Raw genomic sequence first — 12,051 nt, forward strand, 5'->3', positions numbered from 1 at the left:
ATATACACGGACTTTAGTAAGGCCTTCGATAGGGTCAACCATAATATTCTTATCTCTCATATTTCAGATCTCGGCATCAGCGGATCTCTTTTACTTTGGATCAAGTCTTATCTGATGGATAGAGAGCAGCGTGTTAAAATTGGTGGTTTTTTGTCCAACCCATTTTTGACAACTTCAGGGGTCCCTCAGGGCTCCCATTTGGGACCATTGTTATTCAGTCTCTTTATCAATCACCTCGGCTCCCTACTGGAGTCTGAGTTTTTGCTCTTCGCTGATGATTTGAAAATTTTTCGGCGGATTTCCTCCTTTCAGGATCAGTTGGTGCTTCAGAGAGATATAAACAGAGTGTTTTCCTGGTGTAAGTCGAATGAAATGTCATTGAATGTTAAGAAATGTGGGTTTATGAGGTTTACTCGTTTAAGGGTCTCCCCTCCTTGTCAATATGTTATTGATGGTATCCCCTTGAAGGAGCTTGACTCAGTCAAGGATTTGGGTGTCTTTCTGGACCCGAGTCTTACTTTCTCCCACCACTTCGAAAATACTGTAAATAGAGCTAATAAACTGCTTGGTTTTATCAAAAGATCTTGCAAAGACTTTACTAATGTGTCAGCATTGAAGACACTATATATTTGCCTGGTGAGATCTCTTCTCGAATTCTCCAATATTGTTTGGTCACCTCATTTTCTGATTCACATTGAGAGGCTTGAAAATATCCAGCACAAGTTTATCAGGTTTGCCAGATATACTCTTATGAAGTCAGGCCTGGATCTTACCTGTTCAGAGACCATGTCCTACCTGAGCATAAACTCCTTATCAAGTAGAAGGCAGTTCTTTGATGTTTGCTTTGCATTTAAGGTTCTGAATGGTATTGTTAGAAGTCCGGAATGTCTGTGCCTTTTCTCTTTGCATGTATCTTCTTACACAACACGAGGTCAGGCGCTTCTCCACATTCCCTTTTGCAGAACATCCTATCTACTAAACAGTCCTATAAATAGAATAGCTTCTACAGTGAATAGATTTGCAAAAGATCTTGATTTTTTCAGTACATCTTTAAATAAATTTAAGTCGTCAGCTAGGGCAACTATCTTGGGATAGTGCCCTACTCCCACTCTTTGGATTATGTTTAGTACAGTATTGTTTATTAGTATTATAGTTTTACTTAAGACTACTGTTAATTATTAATAAGTACTTGAAATGTTATATACGTTGATGAATAAATAAATAAATAAATAAATAAATAAATAAATAAAAACTAGACAAGCCAATGCCCACAACTTCAATATCCTCATGGTTGATAATATTTAAGGTTCTTTCGATAGGGGAGTGAGTGGCATAGTTAGTACTGTGAAAAGGCAAAGCAAATAGTCGGTTTCGTCTCAAGAGTCTTGAGGGGACATTGAAGCTAATTCTACCGAGAAGGTCGGGGCATACAATCAGACCATACAAAGGTTAAATCACCACGAATATGTCTTTCTCTGAATGTTGTCATAGCCAGCACTTCCCGTGCATCATCATAAACATGATCGTTCGGTATTTCCAAATTTAATTTAAATAGACAAAATCTTAAAAACTTATTCTGAATCCTTTCAAGGGCCAGACAGCTGTTCATGTAATAGGGGGACCATATCATAGAGCCATACTCCAATATTACACTCTATTTTACAGGTCTCGACTGATAGCTCTCTACAGTTACACAGAACAAAACCCAGAACCCTGGAGGACCTAACCACTATATTATTTATGTGTATATTAAAATTTAAATGATCGTCAAAATAAATGCCAAGATCCTTGATTGTATCAGAATACTGTACAGGGCTTCCCTCTATATTGTATGATGTTATAACTTTTTTACTTCTTTTGTGAAAACTAATATAATTACATTTCTTTATGTTTAAGAATAAGATATTGTTGACACACCAATCATTTAGCCTATTCAGGTCATTCTGTAACAAAATTTGGTCTTTGGGAGTCTGGATTATTCTATAAAATTTCAGGTCATCTGCAAACAATAAAAAGGCACTATCAAAAGCCTTGGAGAAGTCTGTATAAATCACATCCATCTGACATCCCCTCTCCAAGGCATCCAACAGATCCTGTTGATAGATCAACAAGTTAGTGATTGTCGATCTGCCCAAACTAAACCCATGCTGCTGATTGAGCAACAGCTCCTTGCAATAGAAATAAATTTGGTCGTAGATAAGACTGTCCAACAGTTTTGGAATGGCCGACTGGATGCAAACACCCCTATAGTTGCCTATTTGGTCATTATCATCTGATTTAAATATTGGTACCACAAAACTATGCTTCCATAATGACAGAAAGAGTACTGAGCCAAAGGAATTTTGAAAAAGGAAGAATAGAGGGCGAGAAACAGTACAGACACATTTTTGTAAAAAATAGTTTGGTATCCCATCAGGACCTGAACTAACTTTGGCCTTTTAAAATTTTATCAAAAATCAAACCAACAGACAGTTGGCGATTAGGAATTGTCATATTTTCTCCCACCTGTTGACCCATATAATAATTGTTATTTTTATTTATGTATTGTAGACAGTTGAAAAAAACTGGGCAAAACCCTCCGCTATCTGTTCGCAACCAGAAAATTAATTATCACCATGATACATTGAATTTGGAATTTTATTTAGTGCCTTCCTACTGTTGAGGTTATACCAAAAGCTTTTAGGGTCAGTACACAGTAATTGGTCTAAACTTGAAATATAATCACAGTAGCAAATATTCATTTGTAAGTTTTGCACCTCGCCCTGAGATTAGAAAAAGTGACATAATCAGAATGATCACTGATGTAATTCTTGTGAGCAATCTTCTTCTGTGTAACTAGATATTTAAGTTCACCTAAGAACCACTTGGGAAAATCAGATGTCTTTTGAGAGGAACAAAAAGGGCTATTGCCATGTTTAAAATGTGATAGAATTGAGAGACAGCTATGTTAATATCAGTCGTGTTCAGTATTGTAGTCCAGTCAATTCCAGACAAGTAATTATTAATGCCATCATAATCTACAAGCTTAAAATCATAATAAAATTTTACATACTCTACATTTGGCTTGAATTCACCACACAAATCTAATTGAAAGTTGTACGCTTTGTGGTTTTGAGATTTATCAAAAAGGTAGTTGATTGCTTCTGTTACCACAAGATTACTTTTATTAGTGAAGATCAGATCCAACTAAACCAATCTATCATTAGGTATTGTTATTTTTTGAAAAAAATTAAAATAAGCATAAAACTGACCCAGAGTTAAACCTGGAGTGTTAGGACTGAACTAACCAACAACCAAACCTGATTAGAACTGACCAAAAATCCTGTCATGTTCTTGGTCTCAACCCTCACTGCCTTAATTTGTTGCTCCAAAGAGGTTATCCATGCTTCCATCACGAATAAATTTTTGAGTTTAGGAGTACAATCTTTACATATATAAGGAGTAGATCGACTTACAGCTGCAATTGCCCGGACTTCACTGGATCCAATTTTCGCACAAGATTTGCATTTAATTACTTTACACCAGTCACATGGATATCTGAAAACATCTCCTGGATTCTTGGGTGGATCTTTAAATGTGCATTGCTGGTCACAAACTGAACATGTACCAGACATAATTCAGTAGACACCACTTAAAATCTTGATAAACTGCACACTAGACTTTTTTAAGGTTAGATTTTAAAAACTTGTTTTTTTAGGGGAAAAAAGCACCATCCGTGCAGGATAACACCAGGAAACACTCTGAAACGGCAACTCTAAGCTTTAGACGCAAAAAAACTAGTTATATCTCAAAAAAAATTGAAATATAAATTAAATACAGGAAAATTTATAACAAACATGCCGATTTGAGGCTAGGTTGTATGAATGACAACCAAAAGAAAAAAATGACAAAATTAAGACACTTTGAGGAAATTTAAATCTAAACTTTTTAATTTTCTTACAGAAAAATGTTACTAAACTGTGAATGAATACTTAACAGGTATTTAATATTTACCTAGTCATAGGTACTTGGTTGTCTTTTAACCATTTTATTAAAGAAAAATGTATTTGTGTATTTTATATAAGTATGTACCTATTGTATTTTAGTATTAGGAAATTTGATGAAACTAATGTCTTTGTATTTTGCCCATATTGGCTAATAAAAATTTTGAATTGAAAGTCAGTTTGGTTTATATGTCTAATCAACATTTTTAATTTTAAATTTATTAATTTAAAAATTCTATTTTTTACTTAAGTATATAAAACTTCTCAGAGGCCAGACTTCTCGAAGACTTTTGATCGGCTGGATCACGGTTTGCAGAAGCTGGCTTTGGCTGGATTTCATCCTTGTCTGGTAGAGTTCTTCATCTCATATCTGACTGGCAGGCTTCAGTATGTTGAATTTAATGGTTTTGGATCTGAGTATTACGTAGCTTCGAGTGGTGCGCCCCAAGGCAGTAACCTCGCCCCAATGCTGTTCGATCTATTTATTAATGATTTAGTTGATTGTATAGAGAGTTTCTGTCTTTTATTCGCTGATGATCTGAAGTTGTTTCGTATCATTCGTACTATGCTGGACTGTCTGCAGCTGCAAGAGGACATGAATAGGGTCTTTGAATGGTGTGAAAGAAATAAACTACCCCTAAACTGTGACAAATGTAAAAAAATGACAATTTCCATTCTTCATTGAAGAGATTTTATACCCATATATACTGAGTGGTTCTCAGTTGCTAGACTGTTCTTCAGTAAAGGATTTGGGCATTGAAGTAGATACGAGGCTCACATTCAACCAGCATGTAGCACAGGTCACTGGTTCAGCCTTAAAATCCCTCGGGTTTATAGTAAGGTCCACTTCTCAATTTAAGAATATATCCAGCTTGACTGTATTGTACAATTCATTAGTAAAGTCTAAATTAATGTATGGCTCTATGTTGTGGTTCCCTATCTATGATGTTCATGTTAACAGACTGGAGTAAGTACAGCGCAGATTCTTAAAGTTACTTTTTGTTAAGTTGGATGGAGTATATTCAGTAAGAGGTGTGGAACAGGAGTACCTGCTGAATAGATTCAACTATTTGTCACTAAAGCAAAATACTATTCTCTCTAGTCAGATATTTTTATATAAACTTTGCAATAATAAAATTGATTGTTCTGAGCTCTTAGAGAGGCTACCTCTATTTGTTCCTCCTGCCAATAAAAGGAGGCACCATATATTTTATCCCTCTCTTAACTTAACAAATCTGTCCAGCAAAGCTCTACTGTGCCGTGCTTGTACATGGTATAATCAGATGAATGCTATAGATGTCGACATCTTTAGCAGCACTGAATATGTTTTTAAAAAAAGGATGTGTTCCTCTCTTAATTTAAATGATACCTGATTATTTTTCTGTGATTGTATCATTTGGTTAGTGTGTCTTATATTCTTACAATTATGCTATTGTTCTAAATTTTAAATTTTGTTATCACTCTATATTGGATCTTATATTATTTTTTTTGTACTACTTATTTAAGGTGCTTATAACTTGTACTGTTTTAATTTTAATTTAATTCGATTGTCTTGGAATTGGGAATTTATAACAAACATGCCGATTTGAGGCTAGGTTGTATGAATGACAACCAAAGGAAAAAAAAGACAAAATTAAGACACTTTGAGGAAATTTAAATCTATACTTTTTAATTTTCTTACAGAAAAATGTTACTAAACTGTGATTGAATACTTAACAGGTACTTAATATTCACCTAGTTATAGGTACTTGGTTGTCTTTTAACCATTTTATTAAAGAAAAATGTATATGTGTGTGTATTTTATATTAGTATGTATTGTATTTTAGTATTAGGAAATTTGATGAAACTAATGTCTTTGTATTTTGCCCATATTGGCTAATACAAATTTTGAATTGAAAGTCAGTTTGGTTTATATGTTTAATCAACATTTTTAATTTTAAATTTATTAATTTAAAAATTCAATTTTTTACTTAAGTATACTGTAACTGTTTATGTCTGTCAAGGTGTGTAGTATAGTTTATAAAAACATAGGTCTGTCACCCGAATCACGAACTGTTTAGTTTTTTAAAACAATTTGCAAAGTTTCATCATTGGGAATGTAGGAAGTATTGTAAAGAGAAAACATCTTAGTTTTGAAAATTACCATGAATTGTTAGTTTTAGACTAATATAAATAGTTGTAGTTTTGGGTGAATAAATCAGTATTGAATTCCACAGTCAAGTGGTTCTTTACTCAACCTATTACGGCCAAGTCACCCTTGCCTGTAAACCTATAGTGAGGCTGCTATAGGGTAATAGGGAATAAAAAAGGTTTAAGGAAACCCTCCCTAAATCTTTTCAGCATGCAATTATTAAATTGTTGTATCTACTGTGGATGTACTACCATATTATTTTTCTATACTTCAAAATTGTATTGGTCTTTGAAATAAAAATATTTTATTCTATTCTATTCTAAATATTGTAAAAAGAAAATCATAAAATCAAATTTAAAGAAATAAAACTCATGTATTATTTGGCATATAAAAAAAAGCTGGCAATTTTTTGATTTGCCCAGGGTAGTGTAGCATGGACCCTGCTCATCAGTCATTCCAGATATTAATATTTCATAATATAAATGCACTCATATACCACAACAAGTTGTCAGATGCCTTGGAGAGGGGGTATCAAATTGATGCTGTATATACAGACTTCTCCAAGGCATTTGACAAGGTAAATCATTTGTTATTAATTGAAAAATTGAGAAATATAGGTTTTTCTGATAGATTGCTAAAATGGTTGCTTAGCTTTCTTAGTGATAGAAAGCAAGTGATTAAACTTGGTAATTTTATGTCTAGGGTGATTGAAGTTTGTTCTGGAGTGCCACAAGGCGGACACTGCTCTCCTTTGCTATTTAGTTTGTTTGTTAATGACCTTAGGGATGTCTTGGAGTACTATTGTGAATTTTTAATGTTTGCTGATAACCTCAAACTTTTCTTGGTTATTATGAATGAACTTGATATCAGCCTCTTACAGAAAGATCTTGATGGCCTTTCTCTGTGGTGCCAAAATAATTTGTTGGATTTGAATATTAATAAATGCTTCCAAATTTCATTTCATAGAAAAGTAGGATACCATCATTTTACACAATTAATGGCCAGAAACTTCAATTAAAGGATGTTGCTAAGGATTTAGGAATACTGTTTGACATGAAATTAAACTTCTGCAATCATATAGACCAAATAGTAGTAAAAGCTAATAGAATGTTGGGTTTTACACTTAGAAATTGTGAGGGGTTATCATTGCAAGCTGTCAAATCTGTATATGTGGGATTGGTACGATCACAGCTTGAGTATGGCTCAATTATCTGGACTCCCCAGTATAATGTCTATAAGTCATTACAGGAGAGTGTGCAAAACAAATTTTTAAGATATTATAACTACATGTTTAATTTGGATCTTATTGGTAATCATGATTATTCCCAAATATTGAATTATGTTAAAGTTTTGTCTTTGGATAAAAGAAGAACAATGTTTGACATCTGTTTTATCTATAAGTTGTCGAATGGTATTATATCCTGTACGGATTTACTTTCCCAAGTTAAATTTTCTATTCCTCAGAGAACACTTAGACAAAATAATTTATTTCATATTGGGTTCCATAGAACCAATTATGGTAAAAACTCTTTTTTGGCGAGATCTCTAGATTTTTTTTGATCGGGAGGAGAGGCTAGATGTTTTTGGCAATTCATATGGGTCTTTTAAGGCTAGTTTAATGAAAATTTTGAATACTTAGTATTGATCAATTAATATTTTTAATTAATATGTTGTTTGATGGGTAAACCAAGTAAGAATTTAGGTATGTTCCTAATCTGTTAGTTGATACAAAGATATTTTTTTTTGTTTATTTACTTTAGAGTCTTTTTTTTTAGTTAAGTACTTTAACTCTTAATAGTTTAAGTAAGGATTATTAATTATTGACATAACTGTATTTTATAATTAATTTTTTTTTACAATGGGGGTTTCCCGTTTAATGAATAAAAAAAAAAAATTAAATATTGACCAAACCCATCATGAGAATAACAAATAAGATGTCTATTGCAAATAAGCTGCATAGTTCATAAAAGTATTAATTTTAATCACATTAAAGAATTTTTTGATGATGACTAGCATGATGTAAATCCTTTTGCAGATATCATAAATGGGAAAGATTTTTTTTATTTTCTGTTGCTGTTATAGGGCTTTACAAACAAAAAGTAAAATCAATCTTGTTCTTTATGTAAATAACTGTGGGATCATTCTTTCTAAGCATCATGTTATTCTATATATAACATAAAACATGATCTTTTCCTACTCTTAGAATTATAAGTCTGACTAGCTTAAGAAGTAATCTTTAATTAAATATAAACTGCTAAATATTCTATCTAGTTTAATATTACATTACCTTTAGGAATATTAATCAATACTTCTTCACACTGGTTTCGATTCAAACTTATTTCTGACTGGGTCTGCAAACCACGTTGAACAACCAGAAAAACTGTAAATTCTCTTCCAAATAGACTTGCAGAATATTCGGGAAGCTCTCTAAATATAATGTGTGTATGACACGAACTCAGAAGAGTAACAAAGACCTGACACGGAATGAATGCAGAACGGAATGATTCTAGAATATACCAAATTAGATTCGATTTTCCGTATGTAGTAAGTAACTGCAATAGCACTTCGATCCGAATTCTAGAATGATTACAATTTTTTTTTACACAGTAAAGTGAAGGGTCGCAACTCGCGCATCTGACACACGACCGCGGGTGACATTTGACGTATTGACGTTGAGGCCCTTTCACGCGATTTAATTTTGGTGTGGTTTAAGATTATTAATATTAAATTTATTTTAATTTAATTATTAAAAAAAAGTTTAATTTTAAAAAAATCCAGAGATTTATAAATGTATGTGGATTTATCCACTGAAATTAACTGACATAGGCAAAAACGCCTGTCTGGCAAAAGAAACTAAAATAAAATATTAAAAAATATGAGAGAATAAATTTCATTTAAAAAGGGGGATCCAACTTTACCCGAAAACTATAGGCCATTTAGCATTTTTTGCTTTTGCTGCTCTGCTTTTGTTTCTGACTCTTCGCAGTTTCAACTGCCAACTGAGTAGGCCTCCAGGCTACGTCATAGGCTTTAAATCCCCGGCAGGTACAAAGAAACGAAGTACGGCGGCTGCTTTGTTCTTGCGGTTTCTTTAACAAGAAGCGAGAGAAAATATATTGCGGTCGTCTTTTCTCTCTGCCACTGGATTTTCTATTGATTTTGTGTTGAAAAATGGGTTTGTGCGCATATTGAGCAGCCGGTTCTTTATAAACTTTTCTACCATAAACCTTTTGCAAATAGTTCAAACAACTTTACAACTGAATAAAAAACAACCTCCCAAAATTTCAAATCGTTTCAGTTGTATAGTACTGAATCGACTAGAAGAAATAATATTAATGTCCTTCTTATCAATATTACTAAAATCAAGCTTGTGAATATTATGATTAGTACAATATTTACCCAATTGATCAAAGTAATGAGTCATCTAAGAAAACATAAAAATGAGTACTAAGAAAAAATTTCTGATGATGGTCATTAATACGTCGAAACGTTGGGAAACGTATGAAAGAGAAACATCATTTTATAGGGAATAAAAAATACTTTTAAACCAAGTTATAAAAAATGCAGGTATGTATTTAAAAAAAAGAAGTTAATAGCTTTTACCAAGATACCAAACGGCCTAAAAAAAATTAAATGCGAAGTTTTGTAGAGCACGAAAAATGATAAAACTTTGTAATTAAAAGTAAGTTTCTAAAATCAAGAGTTTTGGAAATAATAATTAGAATAAAATTTGGCAATAAGCATCATAATTGGCAACTTCTTTTTAATTTAACGGCCCTTGTATCTCCTAATAAATAGCAATAGTTCCACATGGTAATAGGACACGCTGTATATTAATTAGACAATTGTTCTTGAAAATTCACTGACCTTCTATGTGTCTCCAAAGATGTCGCGCGATGTATCCGCTGCTTGTGCTACCGAGATGATTCCTGAATGACGGAGAAGTAAAAAAAAAGCAATTGTAACTGTATCATGTATATTTATTTGCTAACTTTCATGAATAGAACAAAAATACTGACGTTACTGAACAAAGCGTTTCAAAAGTAATAAAAATCATATATGGCCCATTTTAGATACAAAAAAATGGCACCAAAAATAATACAACCTTAATCATTTTTATAATTCCTAATATAATAAATACAAGTAAATTTAGTGAATGAAATAAATACTTTTCTAATACTTCACGTACGAATGCAGTAGTATTTTTGATACATCAAACGTGCGTAACTAAAGAATATTAGTGGCGCCGACTAGTAAGTACTTTCACAATAAAAAAAGCATATGGACGAAAAAATCGAAATTTTTTGTATTAACATTTCACTTATTAATTATTTTGGGCCACTAAGCGTCAATATACGAAAATCAGATTAACATCACAATAAAGTTGCGTAAGGAATTACGTATTATGTATTATTAACCAACAATAAAAATCAACAATCTAAATCCTAATAATTGGTGAAATAAATTAACAGCTTGCTCTAAAAACGTTATTATGGCAGTTCCCGTTATGATTTGATGCTTGTGGCGCTCAATGATTTCGTTTTGATGTAAGGGGCCTTAGGCCATGGCCACAAGTTGGGAAGAGACGGCTCGTAGTTAAAGTTGTACTGTTGCTCCTCTACATACCTCCGAAGATCCTTGGGTTTAGGGTAGACTGTTGCGAGCCCTGTAATAGAAACATTTTTAAACTTAAAAAGGATATTTATTTATATCGTTTGGAATATTGTTGGGTTTAAGGATCAATAAAATAATAGTCCAAGCCTATTTAAATTTTCCGACGGTCCGCAAAATATATTTGCATCTTCAGGGCGCTAAATGTTGGAATATAAACAAAAATCAATTTCCTAATAATTTTGTAACACTGTACAATACACAACTGTTAAGTCGCCAGGGCCGGGACTCTGTAACAAAAATAGCGACAGCGATTCTCTATAATCCTTATCGCTCTATCGCTCCGCCACTTGTACTCCGTAACTACCATCGGATTAGATCGCCACTGATCGCGTGCGCTCGGAATTTCTTTAAATAAGGACAGATAAAATGGTCTCCTTATTAAAGAGATACCTATTTCTTCTCACTCTATTGTATGTCGAATTTCTACTTCTCTGTCTTCTTTCATGGAGTAGGTCACTTAAGGTAGGAAATTTATTATTTACTTTTTTTTAGGTTAGTTTTTATTAATATAGCTACGTACTATATTATTTTTCTTCTTCGTGACAATAAAATGGATCTTCCAATTCCAATTAACAGAGCCCCAAAAAGCAGCCCTGTGCAGTGGCAAGTGCTGGTCGAGTATTTGATGAATTACGCAGAAATGCTTACCAAGGCATTTGCTGGGGTAGATGGCCGGCAGCACTATAAGAAATCGTGGAGTGAAGCAGCTAACAGAGATACCCAATTAAATAGTATGGGTTATGGGTCTAAATGTGTATGAGCCCTCTCTGGGGGAACTGTCACCTTGTCGTCGGTGAGAGGGCTCAGTAACCTACAGCCAGGGAGCAATGCCGGCGGTAGCATAGCTACCGGTAGGGCCACCCATGCCGGTAAGGTCTCGAAGTGCTGAAGGTGAAGCTAAGAAAGTTCCCACGCAGCGTCTGATCCAGAGTGGACGGCTGAAAACAGCGTCATGTCAGGAGCGGCTGATATTCACATCTTCCAACCCGTTTAGCCAACGTGAAAGATTATGGCTAAAAACCCCCGTAAACCATGATGGATTTTAAAACAAACGAAATAGTACCCCAGGTGGGAAGATCATCGCATGACAAATCCCACACCAGTAACAAGGTCAGCCTCAAGGATTCTGGGGGAGGCAAAAATTCATCCCCTCCACTCTTAATACAGAACAAATTTACACTTCACCTAGCCACCTATAATATTCGAACAATGAGATCATCCGAACAACTGGAAGAATTAGAGGTGGAACTATCCCATATCAAA

At 33.6% G+C, this 12,051-nt stretch overlaps 2 protein-coding genes across 2 annotated transcripts in view; both read right to left on the reverse strand.

The window, feature by feature from the left end:
• The window catches only part of LOC126744874 (dnaJ homolog subfamily A member 1), a 36,386-nt gene extending 27,637 nt beyond the window's left edge, over positions 1-8,749 (reverse strand). The window contains exon 1 of the mRNA XM_050452440.1: positions 8,402-8,749. The gene's annotated coding sequence lies outside the window, so the exon portion shown is untranslated. The remainder of the gene's footprint in view (positions 1-8,401) is intronic.
• Positions 8,750-10,073: 1,324 nt separating this feature from the next.
• Positions 10,074-12,051, reverse strand: part of LOC126744870 (NADP-dependent malic enzyme) — a 131,825-nt gene continuing 129,847 nt past the window's right edge. Inside the window, exon 10 of the mRNA XM_050452437.1 lies at positions 10,074-10,780. Within this exon, the coding sequence (XP_050308394.1) occupies positions 10,620-10,780 (161 nt within the window). The 3' untranslated portion in view covers positions 10,074-10,619. The remainder of the gene's footprint in view (positions 10,781-12,051) is intronic.

Source organism: Anthonomus grandis, chromosome 15 (genome assembly GCF_022605725.1).
Source record: "Anthonomus grandis grandis chromosome 15, icAntGran1.3, whole genome shotgun sequence".
Classification (NCBI taxonomy): Eukaryota; Metazoa; Arthropoda; class Insecta; order Coleoptera; family Curculionidae; genus Anthonomus; species Anthonomus grandis.